The 18,165-nt window shown below is 44.2% G+C and overlaps 1 protein-coding gene across 2 annotated transcripts in view; it reads right to left on the reverse strand.

The window, feature by feature from the left end:
- The window catches only part of HOOK1 (hook microtubule tethering protein 1), a 66,224-nt gene that overhangs the window by 32,188 nt on the left and 15,871 nt on the right, over window positions 1–18,165 (reverse strand). For both annotated transcript variants that reach the window (XM_056532933.1, XM_056532931.1), the window contains exons 3-7: window positions 17,826–17,898; window positions 7,691–7,741; window positions 4,715–4,847; window positions 4,320–4,387; window positions 1,333–1,395 (exon numbers count right to left, since the gene is read on the reverse strand). In XM_056532933.1, coding sequence (XP_056388908.1) covers window positions 1,333–1,395; window positions 4,320–4,387; window positions 4,715–4,847; window positions 7,691–7,741; window positions 17,826–17,898 — 388 coding nt within the window. The remainder of the gene's footprint in view (window positions 1–1,332; window positions 1,396–4,319; window positions 4,388–4,714; window positions 4,848–7,690; window positions 7,742–17,825; window positions 17,899–18,165) is intronic.

The following is an 18,165-nucleotide window of genomic DNA, read 5'->3' on the forward strand; positions in this document are numbered from 1 at the left end:
TTAGTGTGTATTATACAGCAGCCAGTAGTGTATTTTATAGAGCAGCCTGTAGTATGTATTATACAGCAGTCTGTAGTGTTTATTATACAGCAGTCTGTAGTATGTATTATACAGCAGTCTGTAGTGTATTTTATAGAGCAGCCTGTAGTATGTATTATACAGCAGTCTGTAGAGTGTAATATACAGCAGTCTGTACTATGTATTTTACAGCAGTCTGTAGTATGAATTATACAGCAGCCTATAGTATATATTATACAGCAGCCAGTAGTGTATTTTATAGAGCAGCCTGTAGTGTGTATTATACAGCAGCCTGTAGTGTGTATTATACAGCAGTCTGTTCTATGTATTTTACAGCAATCTGTAGTATGTATTTTACAGCAATCTATAGTATGTATTATACAGCAGCCTGTAGTGTATTTTATAGAGCAGCATGTAGTGTGTATTATACAGCAGCCTGTAGTGTGTATTATAGAGCAGTCTGTAGTGTGTATTATACAGCAGCCTGTAGTGTGTAATATACAGCAGCCTGTAGTGTGTAATATACAGCAGTCTGTAGTGTGTATTATACAGCAGACAGCACTGTAATTTATAGAGCAGCCTGTAGTATGTATTATACAGCAGCCTGTAGTGTGTATTATACAGCAGCCTGTAGTGTGTATTATACAGCAGCCTGTAGTGTGTATTATACAGCAGCCTGTAGTGTGTATTATACAGCAGCCTGTAGTGTGTATTATACAGCAGCCTCTAGTATGTATTATAGAGCAGCCTGGAGTGTGTATTATACAGCAGTCTTTAGTATGTATTATACAGCAGCCTGTAGTGTGCAATATACAGCAGCCTGGAGTGTGTAAGATACAGCAGCCTGGAGTGTGTATTATACAGCAGTCTGTAGTGTGTATTATACAGCAGTCTGTAGTGTGTATTATACAGCAGCCTCTTGTGTGTATTATACAGCAGCCTCTTGTGTGCATTATACAGCAGCCTGTAGTGTGCATTATACAGCAGCCTGTAGTGTGTATTATACAGCAGCCTCTAGTATGTATTATACAGCAGTCTCTAGTGTGTATTATACAGCAGCCTCTAGTGTGTACTATACAGCAGTCTCTAGTGTGTATTATACAGCAGTCTCTAGTGTGTATTACACAGCAGCCTCTAGTATGTATTACACAGCAGTCTCTAGTATGTATTATACAGTAGTATCTAGTATGTATTATACAGCAGCCTGGAGTGCGTATCATGGAGTCTCTGTCTGATTGAAAGTGCACAAGATGCACAAAATGTCAATACCCTGTGTTACTGGCCTATTATAAGACAATCCATGAGACTCCTTACCTGCTGCTCCAGATCTCCCGCTGCCTCGATGGTTGGAGAGTCCACTGCATCTTTACTCATCAGCTGTAAGACACAATACACACAGATATGTCATGTAGGAAAGACCACGTAATCATTCACTGATATCTCATTGTGGACAAACACTGATCCAGCTATTCCCTCTGCACATAGTCTAAACAGGGAGAGGGGGGATAAGCCGCTGCCAGACACAACCGCCCCCTCCAGACTCCTCTATGACCATAAGATAAGGCATAGTGAATACCAACACCTGGTTCTTCTCTCCCCCAACATCTTCCATTGTAGAGTATCAGGCACCGCTTACTTATTAGATCAGTGTTTTACCACCAGTGTGCCTCCAGCTGTTGCAAAACTACAACTCACAGCCAACAGCTGTCCGGGCATGCTGTGGGTTGTAGTTTTGCAATAGCTGGAGGCACAATGATTGGGAAACCCTGGCCAAAGGCTTCCCAGACATGCTGGGAGTTATAGTTTTGCAACAGCTGGAGGCACACTGGTTGGAAAACAGTGATAAGGAGAGGATTCTCGTTGATTCCTTCACTGTGACTGTATCTTATAGTTGGACTTGGTGCAAATGATAAAATCTGTAGAAATCAGCGGCAAAACCATATCAAAATCATAGCAAAAAATAACTACTTTCTGCATATGAAGGGTTAATTTCATCTATAGGCCAGGTGTAATACCAGAAGGTGTCCTGAAGCCTCCTATGAGACGCACTGGGTGTTACCCGGAAGATGATGAGTGTTTTACTACCGCTTAGCATAAAGCTCGGGCTGTGGTTCATACCAGAGATGTGATACAATCGATCAGATACAAATACTATGTATCACGGTACAACGATGCATCAGAACACAGGTAAATCCTTCAGAGAGATTGCCCAATACCATCCCTACAGTGACCATAATGGGGGCAGCATCATGTATGGAGGAAACCAGGTACTGCCCATCACCTGCCCAATACCATCCCTACAGTGATCATGGTGGGGGCAGCATCATGTCTGGAGGAAACCAGGCACTGCCCATCTCCTGCCCAATACCATCCCTACAGTGATCATGGTGGGGGCAGCATCATGTCTGGAGGAAACCAGGCACTGCCCATCACCTGCCCAATACCATCCCTACAGTGATCATGGTGGGGGCAGCATCATGTCTGGGGGAAACCAGGTACTGCCCATCATCTGCCCAATACCATCCCTACTGTGATCATGGTGGGGGCAGCATCATGTATGGAGGAAACCAGGTACTGCCCATCACCTGCCCAATACCATCTCTACAGTGATCATGGTGGGGGCAGCATCATGTCTGGGGGAAACCAGGCACTGCCCATCACCTGCCTAATACCATCCCTACAGTGATCATGGTGGGGGCAGCATCATGTCTGGAGGAAACCAGGCACTGCCCATCACCTGCCCAATACCATCCCTACAGTGACCATAATGGGGGCAGCATCATGTATGGAGGAAACCAGGCACTGCCCATCACCTGCCCAATATCATCCCTACAGTGATCATGGTGGGGGCAGCATCATGTCTGGGGGAAACCAGGTACTGCCCATCATCTGCCCAATACCATCCCTACTGTGATCATGGTGGGGGCAGCATCATGTATGGAGGAAACCAGGTACTGCCCATCACCTGCCCAATACCATCTCTACAGTGATCATGGTGGGGGCAGCATCATGTCTGGAGGAAACCAGGCACTGCCCATCACCTACCCAATACCATCCCTACAGTGATCATGGTGGGGGCAGCATCATGTCTGGGGGAAACCAGGCACTGCCCATCACCTGCCTAATACCATCCCTACAGTGATCATGGTGGGGGCAGCATCATGTCTGGAGGAAACCAGGCACTGCCCATCACCTGCCCAATACCATCCCTACAGTGACCATAATGGGGGCAGCATCATGTATGGAGGAAACCAGGCACTGCCCATCACCTGCCCAATACCATCCCTACAGTGATCATGGTGGGGGCAGCATCATGTCTGGGGGAAACCAGGTACTGCCCATCATCTGCCCAATACCATCCCTACTGTGATCATGGTGGGGGCAGCATCATGTCTGGGGGAAACCAGGTACTGCCCATCATCTGCCCAATACCATCCCTACAGTGATCATGGTGGGGGCAGCATCATGTCTGGGGGAAACCAGGTACTGCCCATCATCTGTCCAATACCATCCCTACAGTGATCATGGTGGGGGCAGCATCATGTCTGGGGGAAACCAGGCACTGCCCATCACCTGCCCAATACCATCCCTATTGTGATCATGGTGGGGGCAGCATCATGTCTGGGGGAAACCAGGTACTGCCCATCATCTGTCCAATACCATCCCTACAGTGATCATGGTGGGGGCAGCATTATGTCTGGGGGAAACCAGGCACTGCCCATCACCTGCCCAATACCATCCCTACAGTGATCATGGTGGGGGCAGCATCATGTCTATAGGAAACCAGGCACTGCCCATCACCTGCCCAATACCATCACTACAGTGATCATGGTGGGGGCAGCATCATGTCTGGGGGAAACCAGGCACTGCCCATCACCTGCCCAATACCATCCCTACAGTGATCATGGTGGGGGCAGCATCATGTCTGGAGGAAACCAGGTACTGCCCATCACCTGCCCAATACCATCCCTATTGTGATCATGGTGGGGGCAGCATCATGTCTGGAGGAAACCAGGCACTGCCCATCGCCTGCCCAATACCATCCCTACAGTGATCATGGTGGGGGCAGCATCATGTCTGGGGGAAACCAGACACTGCCCATCACCTGCCCAATACCATCCCTACAGTGATCATGGTGGGGGCAGCATCATGTCTGGGGGAAACCAGGCACTGCCCATCACCTGCCCAATACCATCCCTACAGTGATCATGGTGGGGGCAGCATCATGTCTGGGGGAATGACTTTCCGAATGTAATGTATATTTTATAGCTGAGGATCCTTTAAATGTCCCGCTCCCTTACCTCCTGGATTGCGGTCATCACCATGTGCTGCACAGATTCTTCTAGGGTCATTATGATCTGGATGTGTTCTAAAAGAGAACAATAGAAAAAGATGATATTGGATATTATCCAGATGTCAACGCATTTTATTATTCTAAACTTTTTTGCTGGAACACGTTGGATACATTTGTATTGTCATCAATTTGCATCTAGTAAGGGAATACACCCCCCACACGCCCCAGGGTGTTATTCCAAGCAGTAGCTCCCCTTAGGGAAGTGTTTCCCAACAAGTGTGCCTTCAGCTGTTGCAAAACTAAAACTCCCAGCATGCTGGTAATTACAGTTTAGCAACAGCTGGAGGCACCCTGGTTGGGAAACACTGCCTTAGTGAATTCAGGATTGTGATCACTCTGCACCTTGCTTCTTGTCACAGTTGACAGCACATCCCAATATAAGCTGCAGAAGGCGCCCCATCTCTGTCGGATCTGAAGTCTCTGCAATTCGGCTGCAGTCAGGGAGGAGATATTCTGAGATCTGCTGATTCAATACCTGAAAATTTGGAGAGGAAAAAAACTTTTAGATTTTATTACAACTCTAGAGTATAATACAGAATAACTAATGTACTGTATGTACCCCACCAGTAGAATAGTGAGTACAGCTCTGGAGTATAATACAGGATATAACTCAGGATCAGTACAGGATAAGTAATGTAATGTATGTACACAGTGACCCCACCAGCAGAATAGTGAGTGCAGCTCTGGAGTATAATACAGGATATAACTCAGGATCAGTACAGGATAAGTAATGTAATGTATGTACACAGTGATCTCACCAGCAGAATAGTGAGTACAGCTCTGGAGTATAATACAGGATATAACTCAGGATCAGTACAGGATAAGTAATGTAATGTATGTACACAGTGACCTCACCAGCAGAATAGTGAGTACAGCTCTGGGGTATAATACAGGATATAACTCAGGATCAGTACAGGATAAGTAATGTAATGTATGTACACAGTGACCTCACCAGCAGTATAGTGAGTGCAGCTCTGGAGTATAATACAGGATATAACTCAGGATCAGTACAGGATAAGTAATGTAATGTATGTACACAGTGACCTCACCAGCAGAATAGTGAGTACAGCTCTGGAGTATAATACAGGATATAACTCAGGATCAGTACAGGATAAGTAATGTAATGTATGTACACAGTGACCTCACCAGCAGAATAGTGAGTACAGCTCTGGAGTATAATACAGGATATAACTCAGGATCAGTACAGGATAAGTAATGTAATGTATATACACAGTGATCTCACCAGCAGAATAGTGAGTACAGCTCTGGAGTATAATACAGGATATAACTCAGGATTAGTACAGGATGAGTAATGTAATGTAATGTACACAGTGACCTCACCAGTAGAATAGTGAGTACAGCTCTGGAGTATAATACAGGATATAACTCAGGATCAGTACATGATAAGTAATGTAATGTATGTACACAGTGACCTCACCAGCAGAATAGTGAGTGCAGCTCTGGAGTATAATACAGGATATAACTCAGGATCAGTACAGGATAAGTAATGTAATGTATGTACACAGTGACCTCACCAGCAGAATAGCGAGTGCAGCTCTGGAGTATAATACAGGATATAACTCAGGATCAGTACAGGATAAGTAATGTAATGTATGTATACAGTGACCCCACCAGTAGAATAGTGAGTACAGCTCTGGAGTATAATACAGGATATAACTCAGGATCAGTACAGGATAAGTAATGTAATGTATGTACACAGTGACCTCACCAGCAGAATAGTGAGTACAGCTCTGGGGTATAATACAGGATATAACTCAGGATCAGTACAGGATAAGTAATGTAATGTATGTACACAGTGACCTCACCAGCAGAATAGCGAGTGCAGCTCTGGAGTATAATACAGGATATAACTCAGGATCAGTACAGGATAAGTAATGTAATGTATGTACACAGTGACCTCACCAGCAGAATAGTGAGTACAGCTTTCGAGTATAATACAGGATATAACTCAGGATCAGTACAGGATAAGTAATGTAATGTATGTACACAGTGACCTCACCAGCAGAATAGTGAGTACAGCTCTGGGGTATAATACAGGATATAACTCAGGATCAGTACAGGATAAGTAATGTAATGTATGTACACAGTGACCTCACCAGCAGAATAGCGAGTGCAGCTCTGGAGTATAATACAGGATATAACTCAGGATCAGTACAGGATAAGTAATGTAATGTACGTACACAGTGACCTCACCAGCAGAATAGTGAGTACAGCTTTCGAGTATAATACAGGATATAACTCAGGATCAGTACAGGATAAGTAATGTAATGTATGTACACAGTGACCTCACCAGCAGAATAGTGAGTGCAGCTCTGGAGTATAATACAGGATATAACTCAGGATCAGTACAGGATAAGTAATGTAATGTATGTACACAGTGACCTCACCAGCAGAATAGCGAGTGCAGCTCTGGAGTATAATACAGGATATAACTCAGGATCAGTACAGGATAAGTAATGTAATGTATGTACACAGTGACCCCACCAGTAGAATAGTGAGTACAGCTCTGGAGTATAATACAGGATATAACTCAGGATCAGTACAGGATAAGTAATGTAATGTATGTACACAGTGACCTCACCAGCAGAATAGCGAGTGCAGCTCTGGAGTATAATACAGGATATAACTCAGGATCAGTACAGGATAAGTAATGTAATGTATGTACACAGTGACCCCACCAGTAGAATAGTGAGTACAGCTCTGGAGTATAATACAGGATATAACTCAGGATCAGTACAGGATAAGTAATGTAATGTATGTACACAGTGACCCCACCAGTAGAATAGTGAGTACAGCTCTGGAGTATAATACAGGATATAACTCAGGATCAGTACAGGATCAGTAATGTAATGTATGTACACAGTGACCTCACCAGCAGAATAGTGAGTACAGCTCTGGAGTATAATACAGGATATAACTCAGGATCAGTACAGGATAAGTAATGTAATGTATGTACACAGTGACCTCACCAGCAGAATAGTGAGTACAGCTTTGGAGTATAATACAGGATATAACTCAGGATCAGTACAGGATAAGTAATGTATGTAAAATAATTCTAGATGGCAAGTCTTAGGATAATAGAAACATACCACAGTATTATTATGGATGACTTTTAATCATTTTATACCATCCACCTCTCCAGAGTTTTAATGTTACTAATTTGTAATGAATATATTTTCTATATCAGAATATCCTGTCTCGGTTAATAGGTGACAGAAGGTATTTTCCTGTACGCTCGCATAGATACATCACAGGTCATCCTATATATAAAATGTTAAGCTTGTATTCTTCTCTTACCTCCCGGTAATAATCCATAATTCCTTGTAAAATCTTCTTTAAGTTACTGATCTGGACACAGAAAGGAGAATTAAACCAAAGTCATGATAAAAACAATATCACTTCTACATATTATTACTGTGACATACAGATTAAAAGGGTACAACAGTGGAAAACTGTTTTTTTTTTTCATATTTCCTAGTTTCAGAAAGTTAAACAGATTTGTAAATTACTTCTATTAAAAAATCTTAATCCTTCCAGTACTTATCAGCTGCTGTATGCCCCACAGGAAGATGTGTAGTTCTTTCCAGTCTGACCACAGTGCTCTCTGCTGACACCTCTGTCCATGTCAGGAACTGTCAGAGCAAGAGAAAATCCCCACAGCAAACCTCTCCTGCTCTGGACAGTTCCTGACATGGACAGAGGTGTCAGCAGGGAGCACTGTGGTCAGACAGAAAAGAACAACTTAACTTCCTGTGGAGCATACAGCAGCTGATAAGTACTGGAAGGAAGTAATTTACAAATCTGTTTAACTTGCTGGAACCAGTTGATTTGAAAAAAAAAAATGGTTTTCCATCGGAGTACCCCTTTAATTGGTCTGAGCTAAAATTAATTTTAGATTCTGTTCTGGGGTCTGAATGAATTCTAAGGGTCTGGTCAGTACTTTTAGAGAAGAGAAAAAGGGCAAAGGCCCACAGAGGCACCTAGTGCATTACCCTGGGAGATATTGGGGTCCCCACAAAAAAGTGGGGTAGGTAGGGGGTCTGATGGATGGCCGCTCACCTGGAGCGTATATTATATACGCATTTAACCTCTAGCTGAGGTAGAAGGAGGATTCTGTGCAGGCCCGCAGGTCTCAGGATGGATCCAAAGGGAAATCCTGTTAATGGACTGGATGTGGTGAGGAAAAATTAACTCAAAGTAGGCGCTCAGAAATCCAGAAAATTTCACAGCCAAGTCATGGAAATGAGTTTAATTCAGGCTTTATTTGTTCTTAGCATCAATAACGCATTTCGGGGTCAACATACCCCTTCTTCAGATTGACAGATTTGTCAATCTGAAGAAGGGGTATGTTGACCCCGAAACACGTTATTGATGCTGTGAACAAATAAAGCCTGAATTCAACTCATTTCCATGACTTGGCTGTGAAATTTTCTAGATTTCTGAGCACCTACTTTAAGGTCATTTTTACTCACCACATCTGGTCAGTACTTTGACTACTCTTACTGGTCTGGGGTCTAAATAATTTTAGGTGTCTGGTCTGAGGTCTTAATTAATTGTTGTAGTCTGGTATGGTATCTGAATTAATTTAAGGGTCTAGTCTGTACTCTACTTTTACTGGTCTGGGGTCTTAATAATTTTAGGTGTCTGGTCTCGGGTCAAAATTAGTTTCAAGGATGCTGGAAGTTGCTGGATGTTTTGCAACATCTGGAGATGCACATTTTGGAAACCACTGTTGTATACAGTGAGAAGAGGACCCAGGACCAGTCAGTGTATATTTTTCTATTACTTTTCAGTCTGGTCTGGGGTCTGATTATGGGAGTTTTAGTAGTTTTGGATCTGAATTTTCTTTTCTGTCTATTCTGGGATCTGACTACATTTTACATTCCGTTCTAGGGTTGAATTAGTTTTAAGGGCTAGCTCTGTGCTCTGACTACTTCTATTGGTCTGGTCTGAGATCTGAATTCATTTTAGGTTCTCGTCTGGGGTCTAAATACATTTTAAGGGTTTGGTCCGAGATAAGAATTAATTTTAAGGATTTTAAGGAGTTGTAGTTTTGCAATAGCTAGAGGTCCATACTTTGGAGACCACTGTTATACAAGAGGACCCAGGAGCAGTCAGTGTATGCTATGATATTACACTTTTGTCTGGTCTGTGGTCTGATTATGGAATTTTAGTGGTAAGTGATCAATATTTCCGTTGTATAGTCTGGGGTTCAAAATCTTTTTTTTTTTTTTTTTTTTTAATCAGATATTTTTTATTAACAGTTTTAAACATTTTATAAAAACATACAAACAATTAACCCCCCCACAACACACACGCCCCCTCCCCAATGGTACCCACCCCCACATAAACAGTCTGTCACTTCCCCAAAAACTAAAAGTCTGCAATTATGAGGACAACACGGTAAATGGAAAAGGTTATATTAAGCAGTGAGAGTGTCAAACCGCACTTCTGCGCCACACAGACGTTGACACTACACAGACAAAAATTAGCACTCAAAGACATGTAACACATCAAACACTACAACCAACAGGCAGACCAGGACATAATGTACAAAGAAAAGGGCTAAGACACCACCCCAGGGGATCAAACTTCCACAGCCAAGGGCCCCAAATACCATCATACTTGTGCTCAACTTTACGCTTGATATAAATGCCTTCTCCAACCGCTCTATGAATGTAACACGGGCAATGAGATCAGCCACTGCCGGAGGGGCAGGTCTAATCCAATACTGTGCAATCAATTTACGAGCTTGTTACATGACTCGCATCCTGACCTATTTCCACCACTGAGGGCTCCTGACTGCAACCGATGAGACCCAACAGGCACACTTTAGGTATAGGAGTCAACACCATAAACCGTCTTGATAAGATTCAGCACATCATTCCAATATGTAGCCAGATGAGGGCAATCCCACAGCATATGCATCAAATGAGCTTCCAACCCGCTACACCTGGGACAGAGTCAACTCTAACCCCAATCTTATGTAGAAATACTGGAGTCTTATATACCCTATGCAATAAAAATAGCTGAGACAATCTGTCAGATTCAGACAATGACAGAAGGGAGTAAGCGCCAACACCGTAGACCATTCCTCATCAGTAAGAGCACCAAGATCCCTTTACCACTTGCCGAAGGGAGTCGCTCATGATGGAAGCTCAACAATTCCTATAAATCCAGGAAATCACCCCAGCAGACTCCCTCTTTGTAACTACCGAATCCAGGACCACATTGGAATGAACAGTCAACGAAGACGACCTACATTGTGTGTCGTACACATGATGTAACTGTAAATATCTATAAAACAAAGAGTGCGGCAAGTTAAACTCCTCCTGTAAATCCCCAAAAGTCCCGACCCTGCCCTGAACAGCCAATTGTCCCAAAGTGCAGAGTCCCCTCCTCTCCCAAAAACCAGCATCCACAAAAAAACTAAAAGCAGGCAAGTCAGGGTTATGCCACAGCGGTTTGAATTTAATGCAGCTCGTGATGCCAAATAATTTACGCACATGACCCCAAAGCTTGCACAGGAGCATAGTTGTGGGAGAGGAGTCAAGAGGTCTAGAAAGGGCGCCAATTTCCAGTATATGCAGTGGCACATGCTTGCCCATGAATAACCTCCCTGTGGGGCCTAACGTATGAACAGCCGCTCAACCTCTAATTTGGTGTAGTTGTGAGGCAAGAAAGTATAGCCAAGGGTTCGGGAGGGCCCCCGAATATTTCCCCCTCTGTAACGTCTCCAATCTAATCCTAGCTGACCCCGCCCCCCCCCCCCCCCCCCCCCAAGACCAGTTGCCTAAAAAGACGTTGAATTCTCTGGAAGTGGTCCATCGCAGTCCATACTGGAGAGTTTTGCAAGATATAAAGTAAATTGCGGCATCAGTACCATTTTAGCCAGATTAGTCCAGCCAACCACCGAGATCTGAAACTTGGACCAGACTGCCACCTTTTGGGAGCCTCTATCCAAGAGAGGAGTCAGATTGTGGGAAATAAAATCATGAAGAGAGGGAGTAATATAGATACCTAAATACTTAAAGCCAGTAACCACTTGCAATTGAGAGGCAGCTATCTGAGGGATGACAGGCAGAGGATCCAGGGGCATAAGCACTGACTTATCCCAATAAAACAGGAGACCAGACCAGTAATGAGAGACATGAGAGGAGCCAGGGTGTGGGTCGTATCCCCTAAGAACTAGGGATCGACCGATATCGTTTTTTTAGGGCCGATACCGATAATCGGTGGAGGTTAGGGCCGATAGCCGATAATTTATACCGATATTCCGGTATAAGTTATCGGCTATTTATCCCCCGCGACACCGCTGCAGATCATTGATTTAAAGTGGGCGCTTTAAATCAATGAACTGCAGTGGCTTTTGTGGTGCCATAGACCGCCGTCGCCACCCGCTTCTCTCCCCCTGCCTGTCCGGGGGTCCTGAGTCCTATCACCAATCTATCACCTATCAGAAATCTATTGCCAAAGCCCATAGAGCGCATCACTTGCCACAGATAATTCCACTCAACGCTATTAATGCCTTGGCAGCGCCCAGTGAAAAGATCGAGCGGGCCCCCTACCCCTCCGGAGACATTTCAAAATTAAGGTATACTCTACAGATATTGTCCACCATCGACTTACCCGCCATAAAGCCAGTCTTATCCCCATGAACTAACGATAGGACCACTCTAGCCAATCTGTTAGCTTCACATCAGCACATAAGAGAGAAATAGGCCTGTAAGAGCCTGCACTCAACGGGTTCTTACCAGGTTTAGGAAGGAGAACTACAATAGCCTCCATCATGGATTTAGCTAAGGAACCCTTCAAAACTGCTGTCTCGACTACCCGCTGCAGCTGAGGCAGAAGAACACCCTGAAATTGTTTATAAACCTCTCTAGGTAGACCATCTGGGCCCAGAGATTTCTCATTGGCAGCATCCCTCAAAGCCAGCTCCAGTTCATCCAGAGAGATGGGCGAGTCCAGCGAGTCCCTCTGATCCAGGGAAAGAGAAGGCAAGGACACTCTACCCACATAAGCCCCCAGTTCCGCCTCAGAGCAAGTAGTCCTGGATGAATAAGCATCCCTATAAAAATCCAACATTGCCTGCAGAATATCAATGTCCTCCATAACCTCCCTCCACCGAGTATCTCTCAGACAGCCAATGTAAGTCATCCCTTGTTGAGTACGAGCAACATAAGCCAATAATTTCCCCATACCCTCACCACATTCAAAATACCTCTGTTTGGTAAAGAAACATGTGTGTAATGTTCAGCATTAGTATAGGCACCTTGAGCCTGCACCCAGGCACTCTTAGCCTCAGGAGAAGGAACCAAACGCACTCTCAGTACTAACTACCGCCTGCTGCAATTTCTCCCCTCTCTCTCTAGTAAAAGATTTGTGGATGCTAATGTCCTGTATAAATAAGCCCCGGAGGAATGCCTTGCAAGAGTCCCACACCACAGAGACCGAAGCCGAACCAGCATTAAATGGGTGCTCCGCTGCTCAGTGTTTGGAACAAACTGTTCCGAACTCTGGAGCTGGCGCCAGGAGCTTGTGACGCCCCGCTCCCTCATGAAGTTCCGCCCCACCCCTCAATGCAAGTCTATGGGAGGGGGCATGACGGCTATCACGCCCCCTCCCATAGACTTGCATTGAGAGGCGGGGAGTGACGTCATGAGGGGGCGGGGCTATGATGTCATGAGCTCCCGACGCCGGCTCCAGCGTTCGGAACAGGTTGTTTCAAACACTGATCAGCGGAGTACCCCTTTAATGTCTATATAATTTCAAAGTTCCACACCCACAATTTCTGCCGTGGTCAGCAGTTGCAGTCAGAACGGATTAAGTTTCCAGAGTGGGCGCCCCCCTCCAGCATCTCACACCACTTGTACCTTTAAACGAATGGGGGAGTGATCAGAGAGACCTATCGCTAAGTATTCAACCACCCTCACCATACCTGTCATAGCAATGTCTCCAACAGCCATATCTATCCTGGACAAGGTCCCGTGAGTGGCAGAGTAGCAGGAATATTGTTTAGTAATTGGATTGCGTTGGCGCCACAGATCAAGCAAATCAACCTCATGCAGTAACTGAGCAAGTCCGGTGGGCCTAGAGGAGGGAGGGGCCTGTGAACCCCAGAACCTGTAACGGAGGCATCTAGAACCTGATTAAAATCCCCACAAATGAGTGGAGGTGCAACAGGAAACCCAGAAACTATAGAGAGAACACGATGTACCACAGCTCCGCTATAAGTAGCGGGAACATAAAGGCCCACTAGAATGAGCAGTCGGTGAGAAAATTCACGTAACAGACAGATAAACCGCTCATTTGGATCAACAACGGAAGAAACTGTTTTAAAGGGGATGGACTTATGGACCAAGATACTAACCCCTCGAGCATGGGAGGAGAAAGTAGAATGGAAGGAATGACCGACCCAAGCTCTATGGAGGACCGCAGTAGATTCTGCCGTCAAATGGGTCTCCGTAAGACAAAGTATAGCAGGTTGGAACTGTATCACCGAGTTAAAGACTGCATACCGTTTAGATACATCCGCCAGCCCTTGTACATTCCACCCCATAAAATTAAATACCGCCATCACATAGGAAAAACTATAAAAGAACCACAAGGCCACCACACTCACGAAGGAAGACAGCTGACACACTCACAGTTATAAAGGACGAGCAAAGGATGCACAGAGAAGAGGGAAGAGACAGAACCTAAAACAGACAAACACCCCAAAACAGAAAACAAACACAGCCACATAAAACGCTGCGGCATGTGGCACCAGGGGGCGCTAATATGCTGGCACCAGTCATCAACACACTCCAATACAATCAATAACAAGCAGTCACCTAAACAGAACAATGAGACCAGAGTGAGAGCAAACAGCAGGAACGCAACCAGCCAACCAAACATAATCAGATGAGCAGTAAAAACAGTATATACCATATCCCACATGAACAGATAAAATGAAGACCCCCCATATTAAAGACTATCACCCACCCAACCGCCTTCCCCAATAGAAAAACTAAAGGCATAAAACAAGCAGCAATACCCACTACAAGCTACATGCACCTCTACCAGAAAGAGAAACAAATAAAATCAAACAGTCATCAGAGCATTAGTTATCAGGCTGTGCCGATACAACACCATAGGGACAGTTCAGTCTGGGGCAGGATCAGGAGAGCCCCCTACGAGCCCTTTGACAAAGTTGTGATTCGTGAGAGTCTAGCCAGCGGATAGCCACATCCACTAAGTCAGGAAAAAATTTGCTAACATGGTCATCCACTGTGATAGGTTGTTTTTCTCTAGCCAGACGTAGAATCAGGGCCCGATCCCGGTAGTGGAGAAGTTTCACAAGCATAGAACGGGGTGGGCTCCCTGGTGGCAAGGGTCTGGTAGGGACCCGATGAGCCCGCTCAACAGCAAAGAGAGAGGTCAGATTGTCAGCACCAAACACATTTTTGAGCCAGGTCTCCATATATTCTGTAGGATAGCGGCCTTCACACTTTTCTGGGAGGCCCACAATACGCACGTTATTGCGGCGTAATCTATTTTCAAGGTCATCCGCTTTGGCTTTAAGCAAGGCAATATCTTGACCATGTCTGGTAGAGTCCCTCACAAGAGGGACAACAGCATCTTTCACATTACTAATCCTTTCCTCTGTAGCAGAAGTGCGATCCATCACTTTTTGCAGACGAATAAGAGAGATGTCAGACTGTACTGTACCCACTTGAGCAGTTAGTTAAGAGTCATGTTACACCACTGTATTTCAGCGAACACAGCAGCCGGAGTGGGTTCAGCAGGATGACCCGGTGAAGCAGCAGCCGCCGCAGCAGATAACGCACCCGGAGTGCCAAGTAGAGAGACATGAGAGTCCGTGATAGAATTTTGTAGAAAAGCATCATAGTCCTCCAAGGGGTCTGTCGGAGCCCCAACAACCGCCATTGGGAGAGGGGCAGCCCTGCGGTCAGGGGAATCAGGTGACTGGTTCCTCAAGGCAAACCGTTCAAGTTTTGCCGCCACCTCCTGCTGCCTCCACCTCCTGCTGCAACGCCAGCTTATTTCTCAAGGTGGAGGATGTTCCAGCCCCCTGCTGTGAGGAACCAGCGCCCTCCTTGTTCCTCTTACACTTATTAGAAGCAATGTAGTGTAATAGAAAAACCCCACAGCACTCAGGTAAAAATAAGCGTGCATGCACACCACGTTTTCACTGTACGGGTGCCGGATCCAGCTGGGGGAGGAGAAAACCGTGCGCTCTCGTACCCCAGCCCGACCGGCACTAAAATCCATTGACTTTAATGAGCCGACCAGAGTCACCGTTTTACTCCGGTCGGCTCATTTTTGACCTGTATCCTTTTTTTTTGACCGGACCTATAAACGTAGGTCTGAAATAATTTCAGCGGTCTGGTCTGGGGTCTGATTAAGTTATTTAGATCCTGTCTGGGGTCTGAATAAATTTGAAGGGTCTGTTCTGGGGTCTGAATATATTTTAGAGGTCAAGTTTGGGGTCTGAATTGTGTTTAGGGCATTGTGGTTTATAAAAAGATCTAACATTTTTACAAAACAATCACAATAAGACATCTTCACTGGTAGGTTGGGTTCACACACAGTATTTCGGTTTATTTTTAGCAAAAACCTGGAGTGGGTCCAAAACACAGAAAAAGGTGCAAACTTTCCAGTATAGTTTTTCTTTTCAGTCCCATTCCTGATTTAGGATAAAAAATATTAATCAAATACTGACCAAAACACTATGTCTGAACCAAGCTTCAGTATTTATAGCATTTGTACCTACGTACCCCAATATAAAGCCCAGAATATTTACTAAACCTGCTCATGTATTATACGGCTGCTCAGTGTTTCTTACACCTATTACATTGCACTTGTTTTTAATGGTGAATTACATTTTACAAGTAATAAAAGAGCCTGGTTATGTAACTGCAGCTAAAACTCTTAGCATCTCCCTTTCAGGATTCAGGATCGCCTGGAAAAGCGACTGATGTCTCCTATTGATTTTACATTATTTCTAAACTCTTGTGCAAGTTATTGTTTTCTGTAGACGACAACTTAATGCAGATGCAAGATAACTTATAACTTATTAATGTAAATCTTTGTTCATTGTGGGCTATATAGTCATATGGGTTGTACTTCTCAATGATTGACAGCTATGGAAGTGTGCATGTAGAGAAAGTCGTCTCACTGAGTAGGACCGGCACTTGAACTATTTAGCAAGCTAGTCAAGTGGGCGGTCCTACTTAGAGACTGACAGCTAACTGTGTGTATAAGGGTGTCTGTAGAGAGAACTGCCAGTCACTGAGTAGTACCATCCCCATGACTAGAATGGGCAGAGATTTATATGTATACACAGTGACCCCTCCAGCAGAATAGTGAGTACAGCTCTGGGGTATAATGCAGGATATAACTCAGGATCAGTACAGGATAAGTAATGTAATGTATGTACACAGTGATCTCACCAGCAGAATAGTGAGTACAGCTCTGGAGTATAATACAGGATATAACTCAGGATCAGTACAGGATAAGTAATGTAATGTATGTACACAGTGACCTCACCAGCAGAATAGTGAGTACAGCTCTGGAGAATAATACAGGATATAACTCAGGATCAGTACAGGGTCAGTAATGTAATGTATGTACACAGTGATCTCACCAGCAGAATAGTGAGTACAGCTCTGGAGTATAATGCAGGATATAACTCAGGATCAGTACAGGATAAGTAATGTAATGTATGTACACAGTGATCTCACCAGCAGAATAGTGAGTACAGCTCTGGAGTATAATACAGGATATAACTCAGGATCAGTACAGGATAAGTAATGTAATGTATGTACACAGTGTCCTCACCAGCAGAATAGTGAGTACAGCTCTGGAGTATAATACAGGATATAACTCAGGATCAGTACAGGATAAGTAATGTAATGTATGTACACAGTGACCTCACCAGCAGAATAGCGAGTACAGCTCTGGAGTATAATACAGGATATAACTCAGGACAAGTAATGTAATGTATGTACACAGTGACCTCACCAGCACATGATGTAATGCAAGATCAGTACAAGCTAAATTAAGTATTTTTACAATGTATTTTTACTGTACTATGAAGCAGTGGCAAAAGCAGAGGGGACAGGAAAGGAGTGGCACACCTGTATGGAGACATGTGGATACACAGAGTCACTGGATATAAATTACAGTCCCTTAAAACATATATTTTTCCAGTCATTCCTAAACTGTGCCCGGTAATTCTAGATGAAGAACTTTATATCCCAACTACTGCACATGGTGAAAGCAAAACATCAAAACTTGTTGAACCTGTTCACGTTTCGGGAAGCCTCCGCTCATTCATATTCTGGTCCATTTATGTCCAATAAAACATCAGAGAATAAGCAATAATTAAATATTTCTGTATCTGTTGTTGAATAATGATAAATACCTTTATCCTCCGGTTCTCTCCAACATCTTCTTTAATACGAGCCAGCCAGGACTCATGGAAATGGGCGCCATCTCTATGGGGAGGAAACAAATCGGTGACTAAAAGTCTCATCAGCGGTGCAAATACTTTTTTTAACCAATACGATCCATTTAATCACTTTTGAATATGCATATATATATATATATATATATATATATATATACACACACATAGTCAGAGTGTGTATTCCAGCCAGTGGGACCTGAACATGTAACTCAAGTTAAAGAGGTTATCATAAGATTAAAGGGGTTATCCAGGAAAAAACTTTTTTATACATATCAACTGACTCCAGAAAGTTAAA

Source organism: Hyla sarda, chromosome 7, assembly GCF_029499605.1.
Source record: "Hyla sarda isolate aHylSar1 chromosome 7, aHylSar1.hap1, whole genome shotgun sequence".
Lineage (NCBI taxonomy): Eukaryota > Metazoa > Chordata > Amphibia > Anura > Hylidae > Hyla > Hyla sarda.